The 15,327-nt window shown below is 37.9% G+C and overlaps 1 protein-coding gene across 7 annotated transcripts in view; it reads left to right on the plus strand.

The window, feature by feature from the left end:
- The first annotated feature begins 239 nt into the window (after positions 1 to 239).
- The window catches only part of CNTRL (centriolin), a 102,894-nt gene continuing 87,806 nt past the window's right edge, over positions 240 to 15,327 (plus strand). For 4 of the 7 annotated variants that reach the window (XR_002823984.1, XM_023730657.1, XM_023730658.1 and 1 more), the window contains exons 1-6: positions 241 to 388; positions 4,009 to 4,259; positions 5,744 to 5,874; positions 9,024 to 9,154; positions 10,669 to 10,810; positions 12,526 to 12,712. Coding sequence is in view for 6 of the 7 variants with exons in the window: in XM_023730657.1 (XP_023586425.1) it covers positions 4,040 to 4,259; positions 5,744 to 5,874; positions 9,024 to 9,154; positions 10,669 to 10,810; positions 12,526 to 12,712 (811 nt within the window). In the remaining variant the exon portion in view is untranslated. Of the gene's footprint in view, positions 389 to 4,008; positions 4,260 to 5,743; positions 5,875 to 9,023; positions 9,155 to 10,668; positions 10,811 to 12,525; positions 12,713 to 15,327 lie in introns of those variants that run through there. The other 3 variants (XM_023730659.1, XM_023730660.1, XM_023730661.1) reach the window with 3 other exon arrangements.

A 15,327-nucleotide genomic window follows, 5' to 3' on the forward strand; every position in this document is an offset into this window, starting at 1 on the left:
AAGGGAGACTACCTTACTCACAACTGCGGCTGGAACCTCGCCTCTTAGAAGCGCCGCACCACCAAAGCCGCGGGTGTCGAGACGCAAGCAGTGAGCTCGCCGCAGCCAGCCAAGCTCGCACGGCCGGAAGCCTCACGCTTAGGGCAAACGCCCGCCTTCACGCACCAGAGGCCGAGGCGGTAAAAGTCGCGGGAAGCTCAGCTCCGCCCCTCACAACGGCCCGAGACGGGGCGTGGTCTCTGGCCACGCCCGTGCCGCGCGCGCTGCCCCTCGGCAACCCGCACAACACAACAAAATGGCTGCCGCGCTGCTGGGCGCCTAAAGGGAACGACGAACTCGTCTCTTGCCCTTCTTGACCAGCCCGGTTGCTCGCCCGGGCTCCTAGGCGGTGAGTGCCAAACCCAGTCGAGGCTTTTTCTCGGCGTCCGGAAGGAGCACTGGGGACCAGAGGCTGAGGCGGGAGGGCCTGGACCAAGCGTGGGGTGGGCTGGCCCGGGATGGATTCGGGGCGGGGGCGTATGCCTGGGAATTGGGATTGGATGGGAAGGATGGGAGGGCCCGGGGCAGTCGTGAGGAGGAGGACGAAGGAGGGAGGTTTGGTTAAGACGGGCGGAGGTCCGGGGTAGGGATGCCAGGGCAGTTGGGTATGGATCGTCAGAAGGTGGGAAGTTGTAGCGCCGCGTAGAATGGGATCCGGACACGGAGGGAAGGGGAATGAAGTGTGCCAGGTGTCTGTGAGGAACGGCAGGCATAAAAGGATAGTTTGAGTGTCCTGGCGCGTTTTAGCATATCGGAATACAGCACATGGAGAAAGATGAGAGTAGGGTGTTGGAACCGAAAGTTGAGAGGAAGGGAAGAGTGAAGACTGGGTTGTGTAATGGTTAAGAGACTGCTAGGTTTTGAAGTTGAATAGATTTGGGTTAAAGTCTTGATTCTGCCACCTTGTGCGTGTTATTTTACGGCTTTATGACTTAGGGCTTGTTCCTTTTTGAGGCTATGTTTCCTCATTTTAAAGGCACTTTTGAGTGCTGACTATGTGTCAGATACAGTTGTAAGTACTTCACACGTATTCACTCATTTAGAATTTACAGTAACCTGTATGAGGTTATCTCCACTTTAAAGTGAAGAAACTGGGACCTAGAGAAGTTAAGTGATTTGCCTAATGTCACACAGAAGTGGAAAACCTGGCTGTCTAGTTCCGGAATCCAAGCTCTTAATTTTAATGATACAATGCCACTTCATAATTCTGAATTTATACAATGCCAATTCATAATTCTGAATTTATACGGCATCTGTGAGGATTTAAGTTTGGTAATGTGTTTAGAATTCATTCATTCATTCAACAAATATTTATTGTGCACCGAACAAGACAGATACAGTTCCTGCTGTCTTGTACCTTACAGTCTACAAGGGGACACAGGCAAGAAACAAGTAGTTTCATAATCATTTAAGTACAGTTGTTATAAGTAATGAGACTACTTGGTGCAGAGACCGTGTTTAATAGGGGGATATAATCCTGTTGTTCATCTTGAGTGTGTAGGAACCCTGCCTTCTCAGCTTTGTGCGTGTAAAGCCTAGCACAGTTCTTGGCACGTAGAAGTTGCTCAATAAAATGTAATGACTGAATAAATTTATGGGAAGGGATGGGAAGCTTGGGTTTCAGGCTGAGTAGACTGGATGGTGCAAAGGATTAATGAGCTTGGCTGCTAACCAAAAGATTGGCTGTTCCAGTCCACCCAGCGGCTCCTCAGAAGAAAGGCCTGGCACTCTACTTCCAAAAAATCATTGAAAACCCTATGAAGCACACTTCTACTCTGATACACATGGGGTCACCAGGAGTCACAGTCAACTCAATGGCACCTGGTTTTGAGTAGACTGAAGAGAAATGAGTAGGGATCCAACTTCATTCTTTTGTATGTGAATATCCAGTTTTCCTAGCACCATTTGTTGAAGACTCTTCTTTCTCCATTGAATGGTGTTGGCACCCTTATTGTAAATCAGTTGATCATGAATGTGGGAGTTTATTTCTGGGCTCTCTATTCTATTCCATTGCTTTATATATTTATCTTTCTGCCACTACCATACTGTTTTGATTACTGTGTGTAAGTTTTGAGATTGGGAAGTGCATGTCCTCCAACTTTGCTCTTTTTTTTTTTTTTTCTTTTTAAGATACTTTGGATATTCAAGTCCCTTGAAATTCCATACAATTTTAAGATGGAATTTTTCATTATGGCAAAAAAGTCTGTTGGGATTTTGATAGGGATTGCACTGAAATCTGTATATCACTTTGAGTAGTATTGTCATTTTAACAATATTAAGTCTTCTAGTCCATGAACACAGGCTATCTTTCCATTTATTTAGATCTTCATTCATTTCTTCCAACAATGTTTTGTAGTTTAGTGTGCCATGCACGTTCTTGGTTAAATTTATTTCCTAGGTATTTTATTCTTTTTTGATGCTATCATAGGTGGAATTGTTTTCTTAATTTTCTTTTCAGATTGTTCATTGCTAGAGTATAGAAATGCAACTTTTATTTGTGTGTTGATTTTGTATCTTGCAACTTTGCTTAATTTATTTATTAGCTCTAACAATTTTTTTGTGGATTATTTAGAGTTTTCTACATGTATGATCATGTCTTCTGCTAATAGATAGTTTTACTTCTTCCTTTCTAATTTGGATGTCTGTTATTTCTTTTTCTTGCCTAATTGCTTTGGCTAGAATTTACAGTGCAATGTTGATTAGAAGTGAAAGTGCACATTCTTGCCTTGTCCTGATATTCACAATTGAGTGTGATGTTAGCTGTGGTTTTTTCATCTATGGCCCTTATCGTGTTGAGAAAGTCCTAGTACTGAGTGTCTTTATCATGAAAGAGTGTTGGGTTTTTGTCTAAGATACTTTTTCTGTATCAATTGAGATGATCATGTGATTTTTTTTTCCTTCATTTGATTGATGTGGAGATTTATTTTTTAAATAAATCACTCTGGCTTTCTGGCTGCAGTATAATGATGGAAAGGAGGAAAGCAAGAGAGCTTGTTGGTAGATCAGTTTGAAACTATTATATAGTAATTTGATGAGGACTTGGATTAAGGACTAGAGTGAAAATGGAAAGAAGTAGATTGATTTTAGAGATATGGAAGAAGTGGAACTGATAGGACTTGGTGATTGGGTAGGGAAAAAAAGGAGAGAGAGGAGTCAAGAATGACTTCCAGGTTTCTGCCTTATTCTTATGAATGCTGGTCACTAAGTAGGGAACACTGTAGGAGGAACAAGACTGGAGGAGAGTGAGGGGGTTATGAGAGAAAATGATGAATTCAAATTTGGGCATTTTGAGTTTAATACGCCGATACGGTATCAGGTGAGCAGTTGGAAATAGGTGTTTGGAGCTCAGAGAAAGGTTGGATTGAAGATTTAAATGTCAGTATACAGGTGGCATTGGGAGCCATGGGTATGTATCACATCGCCTATGGTGAGATTAGAGAGACAATAGGAGAGAGCTTTGAGGACCTCTAACTTTTAAAGGTTGGATACAGGTACATGAGCCAACAAAGGAGGCTTAGAAGGAATGTCCAGGAAGACAGGAGGAATCCTAGGAGAATGTGGAGTCCCAGAAGCCAAAGGAATAAACTGTTTCAGGAACAAGAGGGTACTTATCAGTGTTATATATTTCTGGTTGCCAAATATTTCCAACTTCTTCCATTCTAGGACTCCTTGTGGGTAAACAGGGCCTTGTGACTAGTTCTTGTCAATGAATTTAGAACAGAAATGACAGGTATCACTTTTGGCTGGAGCATTTAATTGTCAATACAAGACCCTCTGGAGGTCACTTTTCCCTCTGGCCAGGTTATCAACAGTGTTTGAAACAGTGGCTGCTCCATCACTTGGATAGCCTCTGAGTTTATAACTTTGTACTGTTGAAAGTTTAGTCATGGTGTTTTAGGAATAAATTAATTTAATAGTTTTGATAGCTCTTAAGTATTAACCTTTTTGATCTACTGAAAACTACTACAGGTTTTGATGGGCATCTGGCTTTATTCTTGCAATGAAGAAAGGTCCTCAACAAAGAATATTCTCCAACGCAAGGAAACCACCATCATCTCACTCTCCTAGTCCATCGTCTCTTATGTCCAATATGAGATCTAGGTCACTTTCACCTTTAGGTGGACCAGAGACTCTGCCTTTTCATTCTGGAGGACAATGGTGTGAGCAAGTTGAGATTACAGAGGAAAGCAGTATGCCTTTAGACTACCACGACCATAAAGGTATTACTTTCAGTCTAAGGATCTGTCTGATCACATACTCTTAAGTAGAGATGGAAAATATTGAGTTTACATTTTTGGTCCAAATGTAATATCTGTCCTGGTACTAACTTGACTTATTATTTGAGGACAGTGGGAGGAAAGAGGTTTCTGGGTGAGGATGAATATGCATGAAGGAAGATTAGGATTAGGGAGCTTCCAGAAAGAGGAAGCTTTGTTTCCTGTGGTAGGAAGTGCCTTAAACCTCATACCCTGATTTTTGCTGTCATCCTTGGTTAGGAGTAGGGCACATCTGTTCACTTCACAGTGGAGCGCCTTAATTCAGTATAAAAATTGTATCTACACTTGGGCTATGCCAGTCTGCTTATTAGCAAACTGCTTATCTGTAAACAGACTAATTTCCATGTATGGGTCATGCTTATTATGTGGTACCATTTTTTAATTAAAAGCATTTTTTTCATTCTGGAAATCTGTTTTCAGAAATAGATTATTCTTTGCCAAGTCATGAAATCACAGCCATCAAACTTGATTGACTTGCATATCTAATCAGATTTTGTTAATTAACATTTTCAGCATTTGTATTATATATTTGCTGCCAGCTAGTGCATTGTTATTTCCAATCTCAGAATATCAATTTCTTTCCTAGAACAAACCAAATTTTAGAAAAAAAAATTTTATTTCGAATCAAAAAAAGTATAACATTAACTTATTAGCAGTAATCATAGGGAATCTTTGACCCACAGCCAGGGTCTGAATCACGGATTAATTCTTTTCTGACTCATTAAAGCAAGAAGCAATGCTGTTTTTATGGTTGCCTTTGTAAACTGTAGCATGACTTTAACCATCTTTGACAGAAATACCCAGAAAGGTCATAAGACAGGGTATGCTACCCATCAAGAGAGCGCTTTATAAAATATGATGCTATTCAAAAGATAGCAAATTGGGGTTTTCTCACTATAAGAAAATAGGAAATGAGAATTTTTAAGAATTACAATGTTTCTAAACTTTAGATTGGAATAAAAAAAAACTAGGTAGTGCAGGTTTATTTTAAAAACTAACATGAAAATATTGCTAAAAACTTCAGTGCTGCATATTGGATTCATTTGCCTGAGTTTAAGTCCTGGATTTGCACCTTACTATCTGCGAGATTTTGAGCAAATGATTTTACATCTTTTTATAAATGGGGTTAATAATAGTTTTTATTTCAAAGATTTGTTATATAAGTTAATTTTTTTTAAATGTAAGGCATTTAGTTGAAAGCTTGGCACACAGCTGGTATTTATAGATTATAACTATTGTCATCATCATTAGTTTTATGAAATGCTATATAAAATAGAATATTATTAAAACGTGCTTAGAACTAGCTGAATGTTTTTACATTTGCATGACTTAAAAACGTGTTTTTTGTTACATAACATCAAAATAATTTGTTTTTCAGAGTTTTTATGTCTTCCTCTACTGATAATGATCTGTTTCTGTAATTTCAGAAGCTGATTCACATCCAGGAGTCCGATATATTACTGAGGCCCTTATTAAAAAGCTTACTAAACAGGACAACTTGGCCTTGGTAAAATCTCTGAACCTTTCACTTTGTAAAGATGGTGGCAAGAAATTTAGGGTAGGTTATTAACAATTTTCAAGTGCAGACATTATTTTTAATTTGCTTTAAAATTGCAAAAAAAAGGAGGTTATATTAGATTTAAAATAACATCTCATCCTAACGTTACCTAGTTTGTTGCAAACCTTTTATTGTTTCCAGTGAAAGTTCTGCATCAGGAGTATGTCTCCTATTACCTGAACTCTGTTAAGTAACTTGGATTTTTACCATTAATTTATTAATATTCTATACATTATTTACTCTGACTAGAGAAGGGGTTGGCAGACTACAGCCTGTGGGCCAAACTGGGTCTGCTGCACATTTTTATAAATAAAGTTACATTGGAACACAGCCACACTCATTTGTTTACTTATTTTGTATGGCTGTTTTTGTGCTACGATGGCAGAGTTGCATAATTAAGACAGACTTTATGGCTCACAAAACCAAAAATATTTACTATCTGGGCCTTTTGCAGAAAACGTTTGCTAATCTGTGCTCTAGAGTCTTCATTACTTTATTCATAAACTATACAAAATGAGCATATCATAATGGGAAATTTAGTTTCTTTAATTGGAAAAATATGAGTTTAGATTCCTGTTATATGTTATTCACAAAAATTGCAGAATTTTGAAGAGCTGAATGGAAGACAGACAAAACAAAAAAATCAACAAGCAAAAATATTATAAAAGTATAGAAAAGAATATAGGAGTTTGATATCATTTTTCATCATATATAATATCTGTACCTGTACCAGTTGCCATCAAGTTGATTCATGTGTGTCAGACTAGAAGTGTGCTACATAGAATTTCAGTGATTGGTTTTTTGGAAGTAGATAGCCAGGCCTTTATTCCGAGGCACCTCGGGTGGACCTGAACCTCCAGCCATTTGGTTAGCAGTTGTGTGTGCTAGCCTTTTGCACCACCCAGGTACTCTGTACATCTAATGGATAAAAATTTTAAAAGATTATTTCAGTGTTCAGAAGGATGTTAACAATGAATATTCTCATATATTTCAGTGAAAGTATGGACTGGCACAGCATTTTAGCAAGACAGTTTGGTAGTATTTATCAAAATTTTAAGTGTTCTTGTTTTTTGATCCAGCAATTGAGTTTATACTCACTGGCACAGCAATTCTTATTCTACTGATATTATTTGCACATGTATACAAAAATATTTCAGGATATTTATTATAGCATTATTTAAAATAGAAAAAATAAAATAAATGTCTATCAATGGGAGATTGGCTAAATAGATTATGGTGCAATATGACATGAAAATACTATGGAGTTCTTTTAAAAAATGAATTAGAACTCTGCGTTAATGTAGAAAATGTTCTCAATATAGTTAGTGTAAAAAACAAATTCTAGAACTTTTGTATAGCATGATGCCAGGAATATTTTTAAAATCTCTTTCTGTATGCATAGTTATAGACATAAATGCATAGAAAGATCTGGATGGGATGTATATATACTAGCCTCTTAACAATGGTTTCCTCTGAGCAGTGGGAATTTTTTAGGGGAGGAAGGGGATGAAGAGAGCCTTTTATGTTTTATTTGAAATTTTTTTTGAATGTATTCATATATAGCTTGTGTAATTAAAAAGGAAAAAGATAACATGCTCGAGTTTAAAGATCGTGAAAGTGAAATATCAAATAAGTAAATATTTATTGCGTGGTTATTACGTGCCAGGCATTCTGTTGGGGTGTGGTGGTAGATACCAAGGTAAATAAACTTAGTTTCCGATCTCTGGGAACTTAAGGCTGAGTGGTACGAGTGCCTAGGATTAAGAGGAGAAATCGTGAGGGAGAATCAGAGAGTGAGAGAGAGTAGATGGAAAAGACAGACCCAATGAAGAAGCCTGAAAGAGCTAATGGGAAAGGAGAAGATTCAAGAGTATGGTCATTGGAGGCCAAACGAAGAGGAACTTTGAGCAGGGAAGGAGGATATAAAATATCAGAACAGTCAACCAGGATGAGGTCATTTGGATTTGGCAATTAAAAGGTCCAATGTTTCTTCCTCTGAGGGGCTTTCTCTTACCAGCGACTCGTAATTAGGCATCCTCCCCCCAATCTCCGCCTCTCATTCTTTCAGTCAACAGATATTTTTTTAACACCAACTGTGTGCCAGGCAGTAGTGGTATAGCTGTGAACACAACAGACAAAATCTGCCCTCTTGGTGCTTGCACTCTGTCACATCATGTTGTCTTTGTTATCTTGTTAGTACTCATCACTGTCTGAAAATCTTGTTTGCTTATTTGTTTATTGTCTGTCTCTGAATGAGAACAAGAGCCATATTCCCTTATTCACCACTGAATTTCCAGTACCTAGAACGTCTCCTGGTACGGGTATATAATCCATGTTTGATAAATATTTGTGGAATAGATGAATGAATGGTGACCTAGGAGAGAATCATTTGAATGCACTAATGGGGACAGAAGATGTATTGCCTTACCAATAGAATAAGAATGCATAGAAGGCAGAATGAGCAAAGGTAGACAACTCTTGTGAGAATATTGGTGACAGATAAGGGAAATAAAATGATGGCTTGATAGAAAAAGAGGTTCAATGCAGGGTGATTTCTTTTATATAGGAGACTTGAGCATGTTGAACCCAGGCCCTATGTGGCGGGGAAATTATCTGGTTCATTGCTATATTCCCATTATTTGGTACCACTCTTGGTATGCAATAAGTGCATAATGAATATATGTTGAATAATGTTTTTAAACTTGAGGGGGAAAGATCCAGGAAACAGAAAAAGATTGAAGATACAGGGCTTGGGGACAGGAGGTAGATAGGGTCATGCAAGAGCAAAAGTAACTAGTTTAACTTAAAAAAGAAGGGAGCTATCTCTTGGAGGCAAGGAGGAGAGGAGGGAGGGAGAGGCATCGAAAAGTTGAGGTGGAGGAAAGGATAGTGGGGGTGTTCTTCTCGGACAGTCTTGAGGTTCTTAGTATATAGGAAGTGGTGTTGTCCACTGAAGGGCAAGGAGAGTTTGGCTCCTTGAGGAGAATTGCAACTGCTGCTCAGTAAACCTACACCAAGGGATTGTCAAGGGGCAGTAAGGGCTCATTATTCTCTAATGACTGATCAAAACAGTCCCTGGTGCACATACTTAAATGTTATGTGTTATGTCAAGGCATCTGTTGTATATTTATTCATTTGTTTCTAATTAGTATATCGAAAATTTGGAAAAATGTGTTCAACTTGAAGTACTGAATCTCAGCTATAATCTCATTGGGAAGATTGAGAAGGTGGATAAGCTATTAAAATTACGTGAACTCAATTTATCATACAACAAAATCAGGTAAGCAAATACTTTAGGTAGCATTGCATGATCTTTGTTAGAGAGGTAGATAAACACTATTTAAGTTACTGAAAGAATCCTTTGAAAGAGTAGGCACTTTGATCTTTATTCATTGATAGTCTAGCTTTCCACATATGATAATTACCTTTATGTTTTGGCACTACTGAAGTATAGAATAATACCTTATCTAACATTATCAAAGGAGTTACATTTTTGAGTACTAAATTTTATTTTCTTAATTCCACTTTTGACAAATTTTTCCTAGATAACTGTTTCACTGCCTTATTACTTTAGGATGTTGACATGAAGCAGAATGTTTTAACCCTGCCATTTTAGTCTGAAAAATATTTCAACCCCATTTTGATCCTATGTTTTTTCCTACAGTTCTATGCTCTTTGCTACAAGAAATACACGCTTAGTCTTGTTTCTAATTCATAATAAATGTTAACTGTTAGAAATAAACATAATAATACTAACAGTGGTCAAAACTGCACATAGACAGCTTATAGACAAAAACTGCTGCAAGAATTAAATCTTGAAAATCTTTAAACACTTTGCCCCCAAAATTAGACTGCTATAAATAGTGGCCAACAAAGCAAACAACAACAACCAAAAAACTAATAGTAGCAGAAGCTATAAGACAAAACTGAACTGAAATGGAAAAAAAAAAAAAAAACTTGATTAATGAATCAAATCCTTAGTATAAAGTTTACAAAAAAAAAAGAAGTGATCCTGATGAAGATCATTCAGCAAAATAAAAATGAAAACAGAAAAACTTGGAAATATTTGCTCAGTATAGAAAATTAATCAAGGAATTAAAATGGAATTCAGTTGGGAAAATAATTCATCAATTAAAATTGATCAATATGTGTGATAAATGGTTTATTAATTTAAATACTATGATTAAAATATTTACGTTGATAAATGCAGTAAAAAATGTTAGCCATATTCTGCTGGCATAAATAATCATTTTGTGGTGATGTTAGGTAATGATTAACAGCATTTTTCTCTTGTGTAGGACTTTAGCGTGTAGTAGTGTGTGGTTTTGAGTTTTTCGACTCTTCCCTGGCTGTGAGCTATTCCTTTTCACAGTGGTCAGTGACATTGCCACTGACAGACTCATCTTTTCCAGTTTGCTTCCAGTCTATAATGTTCATTCAGACTGTATGTTAAACGAGTCCAGGGCATGGATTTAGGGCAAGTTTTGTGGTTGTTGGTACTTCTGTCACTTATTTCAAGGCTTAGTATGTTTCTCAGTGTTGTGGGGTCCTGAAGTCTGACAGTAAGATAGGAGGGTTGGATTACTGGGCACAGTAATGAAGAGTTAACAGTTTAGCTCTCCTAGTAAATTTATTTTTAGCCACGTTTTTTGGTTCTCATTTATGAAAAGGATTGATAAATTAAAATTATGAAAAGTAACCCCAAATGAGACCAAGGCTGTATATTCGAAAAAATACGATGGAGGGACTCTGTCGTTGTACTCATTAAGTTTGATTTTATCCTTTGGTTTCCAGCAAAATTGAAGGCATAGAAAATATGTGTAATCTGCAAAAGCTCAACCTTGCAGGAAATGAAATTGAACATATTCCAGTATGGTTAGGGAAGAAGTTAAAATCTTTACGGGTCCTCAATCTGAAAGGCAACAAGATATCATCGGTAAGTTACTCACAGTAGGAAGAATTACTTTTCAAATTTTGGGACTTGTTGGGAAAAAAAGATTAAAATCTGACTTGTTGGTTTTTTGTTTTTTTTTTTTTAAATGAGATTTTTTTCTTTTAAGGTCTTTGGTCTTTTGACCAAACACCAAATGAAAGAAGTAGAAAATGAAAGTAGAAGTAGAAAATGAACGATCATAGAGTAGAAAATGAAAGATGTCTACACTTGCTTTCTGTGAACATGGAGGATCCCTTAATCTTTCTAAAATTCAGTACCTCATGTTTATATTGGAGAAAATAATCCCTATACTGGTTTATAGGGTGCTTATGGGGCTCAGATGAAATGATGTGAAAATGGTTTAAAACTTTAAAACGTGAAATAACTCTAAGGTCCTATTAATTAAACCTTCACCAGTGGAGGCCAGTAATAATAAATGGCACTTGTTTAACGTACAATTTACAGTGTCTGAGCAGTGATAGCCCAAGAGCCTCAGAGCCCAAGTCCCACGCCATGTTATACAGCATCACCTTGGAACTCTTGGAGCTTATGGGGTGAGGGGAAGAGCTAGCCGTGAGTCTAAATTTTGCCACAAATACTACTCAAAGTAGATGATCCTTGGATAGTACTCACTGTCAGGCAATGGTAATAGAGAAATCATTCAAGAGATTTTTTTTATTGTTTTCTCGTTTTTTCTGACTTTCTCATCCCAGTTTATATCTGACATTGGCATCAGTACAAGTGATGCACATTCACTTAGGAAAGAAGATTTATTTTACTCGCTATTTAGAGTAGTGTTTCTCAACCTTTTTAAACCCTTCTTTGGGTAAACATAAAAATTTCACTTTTCGCCAGAGATTTTTGAAAAACCCACCTAGGGGAACTGTGTGCTCCCTCTGCTACACCACATCCAATTTGCGATGATGTGACTTTGCCTATCCCTTATGGGAAAAAAGATTTTGTCGTGCTTTCCTCTCTGTAGTTTATTTTTTCCCCTACTTTTCTAAACTTAACAATTATGCTGCATTATTGGATATGCCTTTTTCAAAACACACATCCTTCCAAATCTCATTAAGAATCACTGATTTAGAGCATTTTTAAGAATAAGTTAGAATTTAAAACTTGCTACCTTCTGTTTGGGGTCAGTTCAGGTTCTGTTTCGCTTTGTATCATGTGACTAGGCTAAGATGTGAGAGAGGCTATTGTTACGCTCCTTAATATCAGCTTCAAAAATGTGGGCATCTCTGTATACCCTTGTTTACCTGAAGATTTACCAAAATCTTTTTTATAGCTGTCTATATTTTCCATTTGTTCAGTCACTGTAATGAGAAGACCCTAGGTTTAGAATTATACAGACCTGAATTCACATCTTATTTCATTCATTTACAAGCTCTGGGCCTTGGAAAGTTACCTAATTTCTTTGAACCTCAGTTTCTTCATCTGTAAAATTAAGATGGTACTTACATCACAAGTGTTGTGAGGAATTACGGATGAAGTCGTGTATGAAAATTGCCTAATAATCCACTGACATACTATAGATACTCAAAATATGTGTTCTCCATTTCTATCCCTCTCCCCACCACCACTACTTTTGGATAATGGGTTTCATGAGTAGGTTCTCTGCCATGTTAAGAGCAATTTCTTTTGATTTATTATTTCCTTTAGGTATGTTTGTGGTTTTTAAATTATATCAATACTAATGTTATATGTCTCTTCAGCTCCAGAATGTAAGCAAGTTGAAACCACTTCAAGATTTAACTTCTGTGATCCTAGTTGAAAATCCAATTGTGGCTCTTCCTCATTACCGGCAGTTTACCATTTTCCACCTCCGTTCACTGGAAAGTTTGGAAGGTCAGCCAGTAACCACTCAGGACAGACAGGAGGCTTTTGAGAGATTTAGTTTAGGTAAGGTGACATTTTAAAAGAACCAAGTTTGTGTAGGGGAGGAAATTATTTTTCAGAAGTTATCCAGAAAAGTATATTTTATTATAAACTTTATAATGCTATTAAAATGTACACGAAACTTGGTACCATAAATTCATTCAACAAATATTTATTGAGCATGTACTGTGAGCCACACGTTGTACTTGGCACTAAGGATGCAATAGTGAACAAGACATATGGTGCTTATGTTTTAGGGGGAGAAGACAGACAAAAAGCAAGTAAACCCAAATAAAGTAACAGGGGGACCTCTTTTTAGGGAAAATGGTAAAAGAATGCCTTTCCAAGGAATTGATATTTAAGCTGAAGGCAGAGGGAAGGGAGGGTTAGTCATGTGAAGAATGGCGCTCAGAGAAAGACATCAGCTTGTACTTTGAGGTTGGAAAGACCGTGATGAATTCGAGGACCTGAAAGAAGACCAGTGTGACTGGAGGATAGGTCAAGTTTGGAGAGATGTTGTTAGATGCTGTCGAGTCAGTTCCAACTCATAGCAACCCCATGTTCTACAGAACGGAACACTGCCCAGTCCTGTGCCATCCTCACTATCGTTGCTATGTTTGACCCCATTGTTGCAGCCACTGTGTTAGTCCATCCTGTTGAGGGACTTCCTCTTTTTTGCTGACTCTCTACTAAGCATGATGTCCTTCTCCAGGGACTGGTCCCTCCTGATAACATGTCCAAAGTACGTGAGACAAAGTCTCGACATCCTCCCTTCTAAGGAGCATTCTGGCTGTATTTCTTCCAAGACAAATTTGTTTATTCTTTTGGCAGTACATGGTGTATTCGATATTCTTCACTGACACCATAATTTATTTATTTATTTTTTCTCTGTTTTTTGTTTTTATTTTTTTGTTTATTGTTGTAGTTTAAATAAAAGTTTACATTTCAAGTTAGTCTCTTATACAAAAATTTATATATACATTATTATGTGACCCTAATTGCTCTCCCTATACTGTGACAGCACACTCTTCCTTTCCAGCCTTGATATCCCATGTCCATTCAACCAGCTTCTAACCCTCTCTGCCTTCTCATCTCACCTCTGGACAGAAGCTGCCTGTTTAATCTCATGTATCTACTTGAGCTAAGAAACACTGTTCATGATTATCAATTTATGTCCCACAGTCCACTCCAATCTTTGAAGAGTTGGCCTCGGAAATTGTTTTAGTTCTGGGCTGACAGAGAGTCTGGGGGCCGTGCTTTCCAGGGTTCCTCCAGTCTCAGTCAGACCATTAAGTCTGGTCTTCTTACTAGAATTTGAGTTCTCCACCCTACCTTTCTGCTGCTTCATCAGAGACTCTGTGTTGTGTTCTCTGTCAGGGCTGTCATTGGTGGTAGCCAGGCACTATCTAGTTCTTCTGGTCTCAGGCTGATGAAGTCTCTGGTTTATGTGGCCCTTTCTGTCTCTTGGGCTAATACTTTCCTTGTGTCTTTGGGGTTCTTCATTCTCCTTTGCTCCAGGTGGGTTGGGACCAATTGATGCATCTTAGATGGCTGCTCGCTAGCTTTTAAGACCCCAGATGCCACTCACCAGAGTGGGATGCAGAACAGTTTCTTAATAAACTTTGTTATGCCAATTGACCTAGATGTCCCCTGAAACCATGGTCCCCAGACCCCGCCCCTGCTACTCTGTCCCTTGAAGTGTTTGGTTGTATTCAGGAAACTTCTTAGCTGTGGTTTAGTCCAGTTGTGCTGAATTCCCCTGTAGTGTGTGTTGTCCTTCGGTTCACCTAAGATAATTCTTACCTACTATCTAGTTAGTAAGTAACCCTCACCCTCCCTCCCCATCCTCGTAACCATCAAAGAATGTTTTCTTCTGTGTTTAAACCTTTTCTTGAGTTCTTACAGTAGTGGTCTTATACAATATTTGTCCTTTTGGGACTGACTAATTTCACTCAGCATAATGCCTTCCAGATTCATCGATGTTATGATGCATTTCACGGATTCATTGTTGTTCTTCATCATTGTGTAGTGTTGCATTGTGAGAATATACCATAATTTGTTTATCCATTGATCTGTTGATGGGCAACTAGGTTGTTTCCATCTTTTTGCTATTGTAAACAGTGCTGCAATGAACGTGGGTGTGCATATATCTATTCGTGTGACAGCTCTTATTTCTTTGGGATATATTCCAAGGAATGGGATTGCTGGATCCTATGGTACTTCCATTTCTAGCTTTTTAAGGAAGCACCGAATCGACTTCCAAAGTGTTTCTTCCAGTTTGCATTCCCACCAACTGTGTGTAAGTGTTCTAGTCTCTCCACAACCTCTCCAAGATTTATTATTTTGTATTTTTTGGATTAATGCTAGCCTTGTTGGGGTGAGATGGTATCTCATTGTAGTTTTGATTTGCATTTCTGTAATGGCTAATGATCGTGAGCATTTCCTCATGTATCTGTTAGCCGCCTGAATGTCTTCTTTGGTGCGGTGCCTGTTCATGTCCTTTGCCCATTTTTTAATTGGGTTATTTGTCTTTTGGTTGTTGAGGTTTTGCAATATCTTGTAGATTTTAGAGTTTGGACGCTGATCAAATTTGCCGTAGCCAAAAATTTTTTCCCAGTCTGTAGGTTGTCTTTTTACTC

Source organism: Trichechus manatus, unplaced genomic scaffold (assembly GCF_000243295.1).
Source record: "Trichechus manatus latirostris isolate Lorelei unplaced genomic scaffold, TriManLat1.0 scaffold00038, whole genome shotgun sequence".
Taxonomy (NCBI): Eukaryota; Metazoa; Chordata; class Mammalia; order Sirenia; family Trichechidae; genus Trichechus; species Trichechus manatus.